Source organism: Aotus nancymaae, unplaced genomic scaffold (genome assembly GCF_030222135.1).
Source record: "Aotus nancymaae isolate 86718 unplaced genomic scaffold, 86718_ANA_hifiasm-v0.15.2.pri h1tg000075l, whole genome shotgun sequence".
Lineage (NCBI taxonomy): Eukaryota > Metazoa > Chordata > Mammalia > Primates > Aotidae > Aotus > Aotus nancymaae.
In genome coordinates this window covers 3389800-3406484 of record NW_026988490.1, presented here as the reverse complement: position 1 = coordinate 3406484, position 16685 = coordinate 3389800, and the positions used below count along the sequence as shown (strand labels likewise).

The 16685-nt window shown below is 43.6% G+C and overlaps 1 protein-coding gene across 4 annotated transcripts in view; it reads left to right on the top strand.

Moving 5' to 3' along the window:
• Window positions 1-16685, top strand: part of HERC2 (HECT and RLD domain containing E3 ubiquitin protein ligase 2) — a 205901-nt gene that overhangs the window by 172868 nt on the left and 16348 nt on the right. For all 4 annotated transcript variants that reach the window (XR_010339213.1, XM_064367822.1, XM_064367824.1 and 1 more), the window contains exons 78-83: window positions 70-268; window positions 4987-5201; window positions 12586-12763; window positions 13345-13506; window positions 15024-15115; window positions 15310-15449. Coding sequence is in view for 3 of the 4 variants with exons in the window: in XM_064367822.1 (XP_064223892.1) it covers window positions 70-268; window positions 4987-5201; window positions 12586-12763; window positions 13345-13506; window positions 15024-15115; window positions 15310-15449 (986 nt within the window). In the remaining variant the exon portion in view is untranslated. The remainder of the gene's footprint in view (window positions 1-69; window positions 269-4986; window positions 5202-12585; window positions 12764-13344; window positions 13507-15023; window positions 15116-15309; window positions 15450-16685) is intronic.

Sequence of the window (16685 nt, the reverse complement as noted above, 5' to 3'; positions counted from 1 at the left end):
ATCGTGAGCATGAGAGGTGGTGTGCATTGTTCTTTCCCGCGGCAAATGCTCACTTGATGTTTGTTGTAGGCGCCCAGATGACTGGACTCTTTCTGCGGGTGGCAGTGGAACAATTTATGGATGGGGACATAATCATAGGGGCCAGCTGGGGGGCATTGAAGGTGCAAAAGTCAAAGTTCCCACTCCTTGTGAAGCCCTCGCAACTCTCAGACCCGTGCAATTAATCGGAGGAGAACAGACCCTCTTTGCTGTGACGGCTGATGGGAAGGTAATGGTGCTTTTTCTGTTCACCGGGTCATTGAGCCTGAGGCAGTGTGTGGCTAAATGTGGTATATGGTTCTTAGCACATGCAAGGATCTGTACTAAAACATTTCTCAAGATTAATAGTACTGTGGTATGCAGGAAGCAGCTAGTGTTCTAGATACTTCTGTATAATCTTTAAATTTTTAACTTTAAATTTTTAAGAAGTTTCTTAAGATGGAGTTTTGCTCTAGTTGCCCAGGCTGGAGTGCAATGGTGTGGCCTCCGCCCGCTAGGTTCAAGTGATTCTCCTGCTTCAGCCTCTCTAGTAGCTGGGATTACAGGTGCCCACCATCTTGCCCGGCTAACTTTTGTATTTTTAGTAGAAATGGGATTTCTACCATGTTGGTCACGCTGGTCTCGAACTCCTGACCTCAGGCGATCGCTCGCTTTGGCCTCCCAAAGTGCTGGGATTACAGGTGTGAACCATTGCACCTGGCCAATTTTTTTTTTTAATTTTGAAAATGCATGATGTATACAAAAGTATTACAGTTTTTGCTGGCATATCACTCGTTAGATGTATTTCTTGTTTGCTGTTGTAAATATTACTTTTCAAAGAATTTATGGCTGCTGGCTGGGCATGGTGATGTGTGCCTGTAAATCCCAGCTACTCGGGAGGCTGAGGTGGGAGAATCACTCGAACTTGGGAGGTGGAGGTTGCAGTGAGCCAAGATCGTGCTACTATACTCCAGCCTGGGTGACAGAGCGAGACTCTGTCTCAAAAAGAAAAAAAAAAACTATTGCTGCTGATGTCTAGAAATACTGGATGTTTCTATATTGACTTTATGTCTGATGACCTACTTGACTCTTTTCGTTCTAATGTATCTGAAAATTTCTTACGTCGTCTTTATAGTCCAGGGTACACTGGGGAGGGAGCTGTAGGCATACCCTGGAGGTATGCAGGTTGGGTTCTAGACCAAAACCACAAAGCAGGCCACACAAATGTCTTGGTTTCCCAGTGGATATAAAAATGTGTGTGTGCTATAGTCTATTAAGTCACATCTTCAGACTCCCACTTGTAATTCTAGTTCTCTTGCTGTTTCCACCACATCTGTAGTCACTTCCTCTACCCGTCTTGAACCCGTCAAGTTCATCCATGAGGGTTGGCATCCATTTCTTCCAAATTCCTGTTAATGTTGAAATTTTCACCTCCTCACATGAATCACAAATGTTGTTAATGGCATCCAGAATGGTGATGCCTTTCCGGAAGGTTTTCAATTTAGTTTATCCACATCCATTAGAGGAATCACTATCTGTGGCAGCTGTAGCCTTATGAAATGTATTTTTTAAATAACAAGATTTGAAAGTCGAAATTACTGCTTGATCCATGCATGGGGCTGCAGAAAAGATGATGTGTTAGCAGGCATGAAAACAACTTCAATCTCTGTATGTGTTCATCAGAGCTCTTGGGTAACCAGGTACGTTGTCAGTGAGCAGTGATACTTTGAAAGAAATCCTTTTTTCTGAGCAGTAGGCCTCAATATTGGGCTTAAAATATTCAGTGAACCATGCTGTAAAATGTGCTGACTTCCAGGTTTTATTGTATTTCTCAGCACAGCCAGAGTGGAGTTAGTATAATTCTTAAGGGCCCTAAGATTTTCAGAATGGCCAATGAGCATTGGCTTCACCAAATTCAACTAATATAGTCACTAGCTGCATTAGTCCCTAACAAAAGATTTGAAGCTTTGTTTTTTTCCTTTGCCTACCTGCAACTGTCTTGATTGAGTTATAGCTTTTTTTTTTTTTTTTTTTTGAGAAAGAGTCTTGCTCTGTTGCCAGGCTGGAGTACAATGGCGCGATCCAGGTTCACTGCTACTTTCATTTTCCGGTTTCAAGCAATTCTCCTACCTCAGCCTCCCGAGTAGCTGGGACTACAGGCACGCACTACCATACCTGGCTAACTTTTTTGTATTTTTAGTAGAGAGAGGGTTTCACCTTGTTGGTTAGTATGGTCTCGATCTCTTGACCTTGTGATCCACCCGCCTCAGCCTACCAAAGTGCTGGGATTACAGACTTGAGCCACCGCGCCCAGCCAAGTTTTGAAGCTTTGAAGGCAAACGTTGACTTCTCTTTAGCTATGAAAGTCCTAGATGGTGTCTTCTTCCGATAGAAGGCTGTTCTGTCTACGTTGGAGGCCTGTTTCCACCTTCATAACTGATCTTGGCTAGACCTTCTGGATAACTTACTGCAGCTTCTACGTCGGCACGTGCTATGTTACCTTGCGTTTTTATGTTATGGAGATGGCTTCTTTCCTTAAACCTCAGGAACCAACCTCGGCTAACTTCAGACTTTTCTTTGCAGCTTTCTTACCTCTCTTAGCCTTTGTGGAATCGAAGAGTGTTGGAGTCTTGCTCTGGATTAGGCTTTGGCTTAAAGGAATGTTGTGTCAGTTTTGATCTTCTCTCTATGCCAGTCAGACATTCTCTGTATCAGCAATAAGACTCTGTTGCATTCTTATCATTGTGTGTTTACTGGAGTTGCTCTTAATTGTGCTTCTTTTTCTTGGCTAACTGGTGCAAGAGACCTAGCTTTCACCATGGCTTGGCTTTCAACGTACCTTCTTCACCAGTCTTAATCATTTCTACCTTTTGACTTAAAATGAGAAATATGCAACTCTTTCTTTCACTTGAACTCTTAGAGGCCACTGTAGGGTTATTAAGTGGCCTAATTTCAATAAGTTGTGTCTCAGGGAATAGGGAGGTCCACGGAGAGGGAGAGAGAAGGGAGAACAGCTGGTTGGTGGAGCAGTCAGAAAATACACGACATTTACATTTATCATTTAAGTTCACCGTCTTTTATGCGTGCGGTTTGTGGTGCCTCAAGACAAGTGCAACAGTAACATCAAACATTACTGATCGCAGATCACCGTAACAGATAAAATCATAATGAAAAAGTTTAAAATATTGCATGAATTATCAAAATGTGACGTGGAACCAGTAAGTCAGCACATGCTGGTGGAAAAGTGGTGCTGATAGACCTGATTGGTATGGGGTTGCCACACACCTTCGGTTTGTAAAACACTCTCTGCGAGGTGCAGTAAAGCGAGGCATCGTAAAACGAGGTGTGCCTGCATACAGGAGCTCGCGTATTTGGAAGCAGGGATCGTTGTGAACCATGTCGGAGGCAGACTGCTAGCACAGGTATCAGAGTGGTCTCACCTCATGAGAAGGTTTGAAATATACTTCCTCTTTTTCTATGCTCAGGAGAATTCTGTTTTCTTTTCCTTGTTTCTCTGGTTATTTTAACATATGTACTTAAAAACCTTAATTAGTATTTCTCTCCTTCTCCCAGTCAGCGGCCCCTTGCTACCCAGCATTTGAGTTTTAAGCTATTCCCCTCTGCCGTGGGCACTGTGGTTGTTTTGGTTGTTTTATATGGACCATAGTGTCTTCGCAGTTAGCCAAATGCTTCACATCTTTGCTCACTATCATTTCTTACCATCATTTGCTGCATCTCAGATCTTATAAAATCATTTCCTTCCACTTTAAGTGTATCTTTTTCAGTTTACTTTAGTGAGATTCATTCTTTGGTTTGTTTCAAAATATCTTTATTTTGTCCTTTTTCTAGGATGGGGGTCGGCAAGCATTTTCTGTAAAGGGCACAGTAGTGTTTTCAGCTCAGTGGGCCACATGGTCTGTGTTGCAGCTACAAAAGCAGCCAGGGACATACTGTAAATGACTGGGTGTGGCTGTGTTCCAATAAAACCCCGCTGACAGAAGCAAACGATGGGCCCGATTTGGCCCATGGGCCGTAATGTGCCAGCTCCTGTTGTAGTTGTGGATTCTCAGGAGCAGACCTCTCTCTCCCTGCCAGGGCTGAGGCTGAGAAAGGCCACTTGCTGTGTTGTTCTTACTTGTTATTCACGGTCACTGAGGGGCCGCCCTTTGGAGCCCTGCCTTCTGCAGGAAGTCCTTGGAGGCGCATGCACTTCCCTGCACCCTGTACACTTGAGAGCCTCAGACCCTCCCCACCAGAAGCTGGCTTTGGGAATGGGGCTCATTTGTCCCCCTGAGTTTGGGTCTCACTTCCTGCTTCGATCCTTGTGGCTTCTTTACTATTATGTCAGTACAGCAGCAGGTTTGAAAGATGTCTAAAACAGCGTGGAACCCCATTTAAGTTTTTATTAGCAGGGATGTTTACGTTCATTTGGAAAGAGGCAGTCTGATTGTGTGTGTGTGGTTTCTTTTTTTAATTAATCATAGATGTTTTGTGTCCTAAAACATCCCACTTAGATGAAAAAAAAAAGGCATTTTGTTTTTTCCTGTGTGCTTTGTATGCTGCCCTGCTGAAATATTAAAATGTGTTTGTTCTTCTGTGGGTATGTTTTTGTGGCTGTTATTGTCAGAGATTTGCACATAGTAGATAATTAATTTTTTTTTTTTTTTGCTTTTCTTGGTATGAATTGTAGTTGGTATTCTAGATAAAAATGGAAGAGATTCCAGGGAAAAGACCTTATTTTCACAATATGTTTTCTGAATTTGGAATTTTTAATAGTCATGTTTTTATTTCATTTCTAGAACTTTGATAGAGCATGTATAAAGTCATAAACATTCCTGTGATTTTTAACGATAAATTTCATTTTTGTGTGGTAAAAATGTCTAATGCATGGATTAGGTTTGTGAATTACTAAATAGAGGGGATGTTGAGGTTAAAACCTGATGTTGCTGTTGCTTTTTCTTTTCTTAGCTGTATGCCACTGGGTATGGTGCAGGTGGCAGACTGGGAATTGGAGGGACAGAGTCGGTGTCTTCCCCAACATTGCTTGAATCCATTCAGCATGTATTTATTAAGAAAGTGGCCGTGAACTCAGGAGGAAAGCACTGCCTTGCGCTGTCTTCAGAAGGAGAAGTTTACTCCTGGGGTGAGGCAGAAGATGGGAAGCTGGGGCATGGCAGCAGAAGGTATTATGTGAAAACATTTTTTCAACATTGTGTTTTTCTTTGTGTTTGTTTTAAAGCTGGTACAATGTATTGGCATTTGGTTTTTCAAAGCAACATTTGCAATAATCTGCTCAAACTAAACAATGTTAGTGACTCATTTGGCAGAAATCGTTTTATGTGCCAACATGAGGGCTTACCTGTGTGACTTCTCTGTTGGGAGCAAAAAAAGTCAATTCTCAGTCGTTGATGACAAGTACTAAGCAAGCTTCTTTTGGTCCTTCTCCCTTAAATGATCCACTGAATCATATTTGCCATTTTGTGTAATGTGCGAGACACTAGAACTGCAAATACAGAGGAAATGGCAGGGGTGAGGGGGAAGGAACACACAATTCACACCATTTTTTAAACAAAGTAATCAAAGTCACATGTTATAAAAAATCAATGAGAACTACCAGCCAAGTTGGAGTGACAGGAGCCTTTTTATCCCAGGGATGACTGAAACACCACATAAGATAAACAGGCCCAGCGTGGTGGCGCACGCCTGTCATCTCAGCACTTGGAGAGGCGCCGGTGGGTGGATTGCTTGGACTCAGGAGTTCAAGAACAGCCTGGGCAACATGACGAAATGCCATCTCTATGAAAAATACAAAAAAAATTAGCCGGATGTGGTGGCACACACCTGTAGTCCCAGCTACTTGGGAGGTAGAGATTGTAGTGACCTGAGATCGTGCCACTGCACTCCAGCCTGGGTGACAGAGTGAGACCCTGTCTTAAAAACTAATAATAATAAATTAGATTTAATAATACCCCCAAAGACATTGACTATCAGGCAACAAAATACAGTGTTCCATGAGTCCTTGGAAGCAAGGCGAGTTCTAAGGGGTGATGGTATTAAAATACAGTTAGTTAGAATGATTGAGATCAGGTGTGATAGCACAACAGGAGACTACAGACAATAATAACTTATTGTACATTTTGAAATAACTAAAAGAGTATAATTGGATTGTTTGTAACACAGGAAAGGATAAATGATTGAGGCGATAAATAACCCATTTACCCTGATGTGATTATTACACATTGTATGCCTAAATCAAAAATATTTCATATACCCTATAAATATATACATCTATATACCCACAAAAATTAAAAATTAAAAAACCAAGGCAGGTTCTAAAAATTGCCCAATGGACTTCCTGTAGAAAGTTTCCGGGCCGTGGCACAGGAAGGAGAACACCAGGCAGATCCTGGCAGACTCCCTTAGTGTAGAGAAGACACAACTGGAGGTCCAGAGAGACTAAGACACAGAGCCTGCAGAGTACCAGAGTGGAGGGAGCTGCACAGAGAGGACTGCTGCGGCCCGCAGAGCCCCGCAGAGCCTGATACTGCAGTCACAGCCATGAGGCTGAGGAGCTCACCACCCAGAGGGATGAGAAGGAAGAGTCCCCAAAGCTCATGCAGGGCAGGGGATGGAGCCTGCTCTCAAAACCTCGCAGTTTACAGGGCAGCAATTAAAGTACTCAGAATGATGTTACCCAGTATTGGGGAAAAATTAGCCATAGATGAATTGTTGCTATCATGCTACTAACAAAGCTTAAAAGCAAGACCTGAAAGGATGAAACCACTTACAAGTAACTTGTCAGAGAGATCAAAGCTCAAGAATATTCTTACGAATACAAACGTTAAGCACCCAATAAGGTAAATCTCACAGTTTCCTGCATCTGATAAAAAATTACCCAAGCGTGCAAGGGAGCAGGAAAATACAACTTACATGAGGAGAAAAATCATCAGTTGAAACTGACTCAGAAATGATATAAGTGGTGGAATTACTCGTTAAGAACTTTATTAAAATGGTTATTTTGATAAAGCTAGAAGAGAACTTGAATGTGTCAGGTAAAGCCTAGAAGATATTTAAATGCCCAAATCAAAGTTCTAAAGATGAAAAACACAGTATCAGAGATCAAAAATACATTGAATGGGGTTAATGGCAGATTGGACATTGCAAGAGAAAAAGATGAGTGAACTTGAAGACATAATAAAATAAACTAGAAGTAAACAGAAAGAAGACTGTACCAATGAAGAGAACATGAGGGAGGTGAGCTGTGGGACAACCCCAGATGTCCTAACATCTGCATAATCAGAGCCACTGAAGGAGGGGAACATGGGGGATTTTGAAGAAATAATGGCCAAAAAATTTCCAAGTTTGTTGAAGAGTATAAATCCACTGATTCAAAATGCTTAAAAAACCCTAAGCAAAAGAAACATGAGGAAAACTACACTAAGGTGAGTTGGTCAAGACCAGAAATAAAGAGAAAATATTTTAAAAGCAGCTGGGGTGAGGGTGAGGGTGAGGGTGAGGGTGGGGGGACCAAACGTGACATACAGGGAGAAAGATGAGCATAGCTGCAGGTGTCTTCTAGGAGTCAGTGAAGCCAGAAGACAGTGGGTTTTCTACAAGTAAAAATTATTGTCGGCCTTTTTTTTTTTACCCAGCAGAAATATTTTTTCAAGAAAGAAGTTGAAATAGACTCATTTAGATAAACAAAAACTGAAAGAACTCATCGCCACAGACCTGCACAACCAAAACTTTACAGGAGTTTCTTTAAATTGAAGGGAAATTATACCAGATGCAATCATGAATCTACCAAAGCAATGAAGAAATGTTAATGATGTGATATTTTACCTTACTCTATAATCTTTTAAAGAGATAACTGAATATTTCAAGGACACAATACAAATAAATTAAGGCATTTAAAACACACACAGAAGTTAATTGTGACACAAAGACTGGGGGAGGAAATGGAAGTAGACTGTTGTGAAGTTATATTCGTGTTGTAGTACATGACTTCAGAATAGACTGTGGTAAGTTAGAGAGGTACTCCACACCCCTGCAAGGCAACCAGTAAAATAACACAAAAGAGTTTTATCTGATGAACCAACAAAGAAGTTGCAGTGAAGTCATAAAACATAATCAGTTCATCTAAAAGAAAGCAAAGAAGAAGAAAACAGCAGCAAAGAACAGGTAAATAAATAGCAAGATACAGATTTAAACCTTAATACACACACATATTTTTTTAGAGCTGGGGTCTTGCTTTTGTCAGCCAGGCTGGAGTGCAGTGGTATGATCGTGACCCACTGCAGCCTTGAATTCCTGGACTCAAGTGATCCTCCTCCTAGCTCCTGACTAGCTAGGACTACACGTGCGTGCTACCAAACCCAGCTAATCACGTGCGTGCTACCAAACCCAGCTAATTTGTTTTTATTTTTTGTGGAGGTGGGGTCTTGCTGTGTTGCCCAGACTGGTCTCAAATTCCTGGCCTCAAGCAGTCCTCCTGTCTCGGCATCCCAAAGCACTGGCATTATAGGTGTGAGCCTCTGCACCCCAGCTGCCAAATATGATTATAGCCACATCAAATGTAAATGATTCAAACAGCCCAGTTTAAAGTCAGAAGTTGTCAGAATGGATATAAGAGCAGGATCAAACCATACGCTGCCTTCACAGGTCCCACTTTAAATACAGACACATAAATGGGCTAAAAGCAAAAAGACAGGGAGAGACATGCCGTGCTAATGTGCATCAAAACAAAGCTAGAATGCCTGTGCTGATGTCATACAAAGTAGAATTCACAGCAGAGAATATTGACAGGGACAATGCGGTGGGTAGTTCATCAAGAGGACATAATAATCCTAAACCTTTGCACACTTCATGATAGATCTGGATATGTGAAATTAAAATAAAGCTGCATGGAGAAGCAGACACATCCACAGTTTAACTAGAGTTTGAATACCCCTCCTTCAATAATTGGTAGAACAAGTACATTTAAAAAAATTGATAGCAGATTTGAACAACTGTGTCAACTAACTTGACGTAATTGACATTTTTTAGAGCACTCTACTGGACAGGTTTTACATGCTTTTCAAGTGCATGAGGAATACCTACCAACATAGATCATGATTTGGACCATAAAACAAATCTTACACATCAGAAGGTTTCAAGTTATATAAAATATATTCTCTGTCCACAGGGAAATTAATTAGAAATTAATAACAGATCCCTGGAAAGCCCCCAGTATTTGGAAAGTGAAACGTTTCTAAATAACTGATGGATCAAAGAATGAATCAGAAAGTAAATTACAAACAGTTTTGAAACGTGAAAATGAAAACAGTATACCAAAATGTGTGGGATCCAGCAAAAGCAGAACTTAAAAGGAAATTTATAGCATGAAATGCCTATTTTAAAAAAGAAAAATAGTCTCAGAACTGTGACCTTAGTGTCCATCTTAGAAAACTTACAATAGGCCAGGCGTGGTGGCTCACGCTTTTAATCCCAGCACTTTGGGAGGCCGAGGTGGGCGGATCACAACATCAGGAGATCAAGACCATCCTGGCTAACATGGTGAAACCCCGTCTCTACTAAAAATACAAAAAAATTAGCCGGGTGTGGTGGTGGGTGCCTGTAGTCCGACCTACTCGGGAGGCTGAGGCAGGAGAATCGCTTGGACCTAGGAGGTGGAGGTTGCAGTAAGCCAAGATCGCACCACTGCACTCCAGCCTAGGTGACAGAGTGAGACTTCGTCTCAAAAAAAAAAAAAAAACCAAAACTTATAATATGAAGGACAGATACAATCCAAAGTAAACACAAGAAAGGGAGGGAGTAAGAAAGAGCAGAGCAGAATCCACAATGTAGAAAACTGAAAAGCAATAGAGAGAATAAAATGAAACAAAAACTGTTTTTTTGAGAACATCAATATAATCGTTAAAGTATCTATCTAGACTGGTCAAGAAGAAAGGAGATTACAAATTGTAGAAATACTCGGAATAGGGGAGTTGTCGTCACCCCAGAGTATACAGATATTAAAAGATAATGAAGCATAATGAACAGCTTAATGCTAACAAATTTGACTTTTTAGATGAAATGGACAAGTTCCTCAAAGGACACATACTCTTCAAAGCTCACTCAAGAATAATTAGATGACTTGAGTAAATAGTGATGTGTTTAAGAAACTGAGTTTCCTGCAGGCAAATCTCCAGGACCAGATGACGTGATTTCTAACAGACATGTAGCTAACACATAATACCAGTTCTCAAATTTTTCAGAAAATGGGAGGAGGGAATTCTCAAGTCAGTTTTTTTTTTTTTTTGAGGATAGCTTTACTTACATCAAAGTCAGACTCAGCCATTTCTAGGAAAATACAGACCAATATCCTTTATGAACACAGATGTAAAAGTGTTTAATGTTTTAGTAAATTGAATTCAATAATATATAGTGTGGCCATATGAGGTGTTTATGCCAGAAATCACAAGTTTGGTTTAACATTAGAAGAATCAGTCAATGTGAAAAAGAAACTATATGATCATCTTAATAGATAAAGAGGGGGAAAATAATTTGGCAAACTCGAACATCCATCTCTGATAAAAACTCTGAGTAGTCTAAGAGTAAAAGATCTCTTCCTTTACCTGATAAAGGACATCTCTGTTAACCTATAGAGTTTACATTGTACTTGATGGCAGCAGACTGAAAGCTTTCCCCGAGTTCAGGCTCAAGGAAAAGATGTCTGCTATCACGACTTCTCTCCAACATTGTATAGGGTTAGTGAGTACAGTACAGCAATGCAAAGGAATAAAAGGCATCTAGATGGAAAAGAGAATTAAAACTGTCTTTTTTACAGAAAACATTGTTTATGCAGAGAATCTGGTGGTATCTACAAAAAGCTACTGGAACTAATAAGTGAGGCCAGCAGTGTTGCAGGATAGAAGATCAATAAGTAAAGGTTATTTGTATGTCCATCATAGACATATACAAACCAGAAGGTGAAAGTTTAAAATACCACTTACAGTACCCTCTTCTCAGAATTGGATAACTAAGGGATAAATCTGCCCCAGAAGACTACACAATATTGCTGAGAGTCACGGAGCAGAAGACTTAGTATTGTTAATTTGTTGGTTATCCTCATGTCTATAGATTCAACACCTTCTCAATCAGGGTTTGTATAGAAATTCACAAGCCAAGTATAAAATGTGTATGGAGATGCAAATGACCTAGAATAGTCAAATCAACTTTGAAAATGAGGACAAGGTTAGAAGACTTGCACTGCCTGACTTACGTCTCATTTTAGAGCTGCAGTCATCAACTTGGTATAGTGTAGGCGTAAAGAGAGAGACAGATACATCAATGGAGCAGAACAGGGAATCCAGAAACTGGCTGGCAAACACTGACGAGATGAGTGTGGAAAAATGAAACTGGACTTCTCACAATTTCTAGTGCACAGTTTACAAGAGTGCACAGCCAGTTCACTGGAGAAAAGATACTCTTTTCAATAAGTGGTTTTGAATAATTGGATAGCCTATGGCAAGAAATTACTTAAATTCATACTTTACACCAGAGCCAAACATTCATTCAAAATGAATTACAGTCATGAATGTAAAACCTAAAACCAAAAACTTCTAGAAGAAAACATGAGAAAATTTTTGTGACCTTAGATCAGAAAAGATTTTTCAGTTGATCTCCAAAAACGTGATTCATGAAAGAAAAATATAACTTGGACTTTATAAAAATTATGAAGTTTTCTTTGAAAGACACTGAAGAGATTGAAACCACAAGCTGGGAAACGATATTCACAATCATATAATCAAAGTCTGATAGCCAAATATATAAAGAGCTTCTTTCAAAACTTAATAAGAAAACAAAAAATTTGTTATCAGTAGTCACTGTTATAGACTAGTGACATTCATGTGTTAAAATTCCTTAAATGAATTGTTAATTCATAATGGGGGTGAGATATTCATGTGTTAAAACTCCTTAAATGAATTGTTAATTCATAATGGGGGTGACACATTCATGTGTTAAAACTCCTTAAATGAATTGTTAATTCATAATGGGGGTGAGACATTCATGTGTTAAAACTCCTTAAATGAATTGTTAATTCATAATGAGGGTGAGACATTCATGTGTTAAAACTCCTTAAATGAATTGTTAATTCATAATGGGGGTGAGACATTCATGTGTTAAAACTCCTTAAATGAATTGTTAACTCATAAAACTGAGCCTGATGATAACTATTTTAGGAGTTGCATATGATTCTTTGAGGGTTTTTTTTAAAAACAACCCTTTAAAATGTAAAACCTGTTCTAAGCTCATAGGCCTTTGAAAAATGGGCTGTGGTTCGAACTTGGCCCAGTATGTGTGTCACCTTCCAGCCTCCGAGTTAGAGCTGGGGAAGCCCTGCCCTCTGGCCTTGTGCAGGAAGGAGGTAGGAAGTGGTGACATTTGAGTTCAGGTCTGAATGATTCTTCTTGATTGATTTAACAATTAACTGATGAGGAAGGTGTAGACTGAGAGATAGTTAATAAGCTGGAAAATGTTTAAGAATAAAAATGTATTTCCGTCGTATCTGGTGACTTTTTGCAGTCCATGTGACCGCCCCCGTGTCATTGAGTCTCTGAGAGGAATTGAAGTGGTCGATGTTGCTGCTGGTGGAGCCCACAGCGCCTGTGTCACGGCAGCCGGGGACCTCTACACATGGGGCAAAGGCCGCTACGGCCGCCTGGGGCACAGTGACAGCGAGGACCAGCTGAAGCCGAAGCTGGTGAGCAGGCGCCTCGTGCCAAGGCGGGAGGCCACACGCCCCTCACTGCTGCTGTCGGGTGGGGGCGGTTTGCCACCTTTGTTACAATTATAAAAGTCCAGAGTATTTCCTGTTCTAGATTTTTTTATGATGGTCATAGCCCAATTTATAAGTACATGTTCTTTCTGGTGAAAATAAAAACCATCTTGGTGTACATATTTCTTCCATGAGTCATTTAAACAGGATAGTATTTGAAATATCCTTTTCTTTGTAATGATAAATATTGCTTGGCATCTAGAAAAATGCTTTGGCTTCCAGAAGGTCTGCTGTATTTTTGGGTGCAGGAAGTGAATAAACAGCCTTCACGGTGGTGTCGGGTTGGCTCATCAAAGACATTAACAGCTTCTCCTGCAGTTTAGATGCTCGTAGTTCAGATAGATGAAGGTATGTTCGCTTTTGTCTTATAAGATTTTAGAAATCGCCTCTTTGTAAGGGCTTTAAACAGGTACCCCCATGAAGGAAGGATGACGGCGTTGTGAAGCCACTCCGGTGGCAAGCCTTCTCGTGTCGTGCTCGGCCAACCCAGGTTCTTTTCTCTGAAGGTGGAGGCGCTACAGGGGCACCGTGTGGTCGACATCGCCTGTGGCAGCGGAGACGCCCAGACTCTCTGCCTCACAGATGATGACACCGTCTGGTCCTGGGGGGACGGCGACTATGGCAAGCTCGGCCGCGGAGGCAGCGACGGCTGTAAAGTGCCCATGAAGGTATCCCCATGCCCGTCCTGCCCTGTGCTCTCCCAGCTCACCCCAGTAGGGGGTCCCTGGGGTCCTCGGGAAAACACAGCCTCAGAGCCACCAGCCTCCTCTTTACCTTCTTTCCGGTAACTGTAAGGGGTGATAAAATGTGTGTGGAGGGCCTAGAGGCAGCCGGTGTTCTACGTGCTGTGTGTGCTCTTGAGAAGTGGACGGGGTCAGCCGGCCACGTGGAGCCTGCCGGTTTGTTTAGCATGTAGGCCTGTCTCAGAGAAGGATATCACATGGCTCACACTCTTTCAGTTTGCAGTGGTGTGGAGTTGCCACGGCCCGTGCTTCGGGGTTGCCAGTGCTTGCTAAAGGGACTGCATCTGGGTTAGCCAGGACCACCTCAGGTGGGTGTCCTGTGAGGAGCGAGAGCAGGGCCTGCACAGCGCCCGGGTCCTGCAGCCCTTCTGGGGTGGGCGGCTCTGCTCTGCACAAGCCTGGTGGCTCCAGGCGATTTCTTAGTTTCGCCAGAATATCTTTTGCTCGTGTGCACGGGTGGCTGGTACGTGGTTCAGGTCCTGCAGGTACTGCTCAGTGACCTCAGTGCATGCACACCACACTGCCGTGTAGCCCAGGTGCTCTGCCGGGTACTTGGGAGCCTGGTGCTGCGAACCTGTCTCTGCCCGGCTGCCTCTGTTGTGGGGCTGTGGGGCTGCAGGTGTGGCACAGGTGCCTGTGGAGCAGACCTTCACCCGTGGCATGCGTCAGAGGCCCCTCCTTGCGGGGAAGAGCCTGGGCTTTGCACTTGTAAGGGTGAGGATGCTGGGCTTGGGAGGGGCTGGAGCAGGACGTCCCAATGCCAGTGTGTTAGGGTTGGACACCAGGGAGAGTTCATTAAGAGAATGAGGGCAGTTTTGATTGATTTGAGTTCAGAATTGAATATGAGAACTTACATATGAGAGCAATCACAGAGGTCATGAGAAGCATGAGGAAAAGTGTTGCCTGGCAAGTGCGCATTGTTGAGGGTGGTGGGTGGTGGATGGAGGGTGGAGGGCGGGTGGAGGGTGGAGGGCGGAGGGTGGAGGGTGGGTGGAGGGCGGAGGGCGGGTGGAGCCCAGTGCTCTTGACCATCCCTCCCCTTGCCTGCTGCTCCTCCCCCGCCCCGCAGGCCTTGGGTCTGAGAGGGCTGGGACAGGTGAGGAGAGACACAGGGATTGGTGGAGTACTTTGCTGCTGCACAGAGAAGCAAGGTTCGCAGAGGCCATTCTGGGGAGAAGGGCTTGCAGGCCTCACCTGCAAAGCTCCCATTTCTGGTGTGACATGCTGGGTCCCACTGTGCCAGCAGGTGTGCTGTCAGTGACAGTCCCACCTGCCTCCTGGGAGTGCTGAGATGAAGTAGAATATGATTTAAGTTGCACTAATTATTCCACATGGGTACAAGTTTTCAGAATTCCTACTAGTTTAGTTAAATATCACTATGGTTATAGCAATCAGCAGGGGCCTTGATGCTGTCTGTCTAATTGAACTTTTTCCCCTTCTAGATTGATTCTCTTACAGGCCTTGGAGTAGTTAAAGTGGAATGCGGATCCCAGTTTTCTGTTGCCCTTACCAAATCTGGAGCCGTTTATACCTGGTAGGCAAGATTCTGTTTAAACCCAACCAAACTAGATTTTAATGGTGGTGTGTGCACCGGCTTTTCATGGATGGGAATGTAGCTTCTGCGGCAGGCTGTGGTTGTGTCCTGAAGAGCAGAGCCTGCCCAGGAGGCTGGGCAGGGTGGTCAGTGATGGCCTTGTCCTGTAATTTCCATGCTTCCTTTGTATGCAGGGGCAAAGGCGATTATCATAGGCTGGGCCATGGATCGGACGACCACGTTCGAAGGCCTCGACAGGTCCAAGGGTTGCAGGGGAAGAAAGTCATCGCCATTGCCACCGGCTCCCTGCACTGTGTGTGCTGCACAGAGGACGGTAGGTGGGGGCTTGGCGCTGTTGGACTGAGCCCTGTGAACCTCAGAGGGTTGCTTGGGGCTGGATGACATGCACAGCCTTAAAAGGAGGCAGAGGTGGCCAGGCGCGGTGGCTCACACCTGTGATCCCAGCACTTTGGGAGGCCGAGGCGGGCGGATTACCTGAGGTTGGGAATTCCAGACCAGCTTGACCAACATGGAGAAACCCATCTCTACTAAAAATACAAAATTAGCCGGGTGTGTGATGGCGCATTCCTGTAATCCCAGCTACTCGGGAGGCTGAGGCAGGAGAATCTCTTGAACCTGGGAGGTGGAGGTTGCGGTGAGCCGAGGTCGCGCCATCCATTGCACTCCAGCCTGGCCAGTGAGAGTGAAACTCCTAAAAAAAAAATGGAGGCAAAGACTGGGCTGATAATTGTGTCCTCAGAGTCTGTCTGCGGTCAGCAGGGCTTTGGCCCTGTCATCTTCAGCCCCTGCTGTGGCACCTGTGAATGAGTTCTATTTACTACTGAGCTGTGCAAAGCAGAGCCAGCAGCCGGCCCGACACATGGCCTTAGACCTGCTGCCAGCTTGACCGTTTGCTGGTGTCAGGAAACCTGGGTTTTGGGAGGGCTCCCCTGTTTCCTAGGTGGTGAGTGTGGTTCACTATGCCTGAACTGACTGTGCAAACAATGTGGTCTGTGCCGAAACCTGCTTTCCTTGGTCTGGAACTTGGTACTCCCCAGGCGGGGGGTGTCTGTGTGATCAGTCCTGATGGAAACCTTGGGCCTGGAGTTTCTACCCAGCTTCCCGGCAGACAGCCCTTGACACAGCTCAGTGCCGGGGGAGTGAAGCTCATCCTGTGGCTCCTGTGGAAGAGGACTCTGGAAGCTCACGCCTGGTTACCTCCATACCACATCGCCCCAGGTCCCCATCCCTGTGCTGGTCTTGCTGTGTGTCCTCTTGCTATAATACACTAATTGTGAGCAGGGGTGTGTGCTGAGTCTTGTGAGTTGTGCTGGAGAATCATGAGCATCAGGTCTGTCTGGGGAACCCCCACACAATGGCGAAAGGGACTTTTCAGGTCGAATGAAGTTTGTGAATCAGCTGACTTGACGATATGGAGATTATTCTGGATTATTGAGTGGGCCCAGTGTAATCACACAGACCATTTGATGAGAAAAGAAGGCAGAAGTGTTCGTCAGAGATGGGACTGAAGAGGTAGTAGAAAGATTTTCCAGGTCCGAGAGCTCTCTAC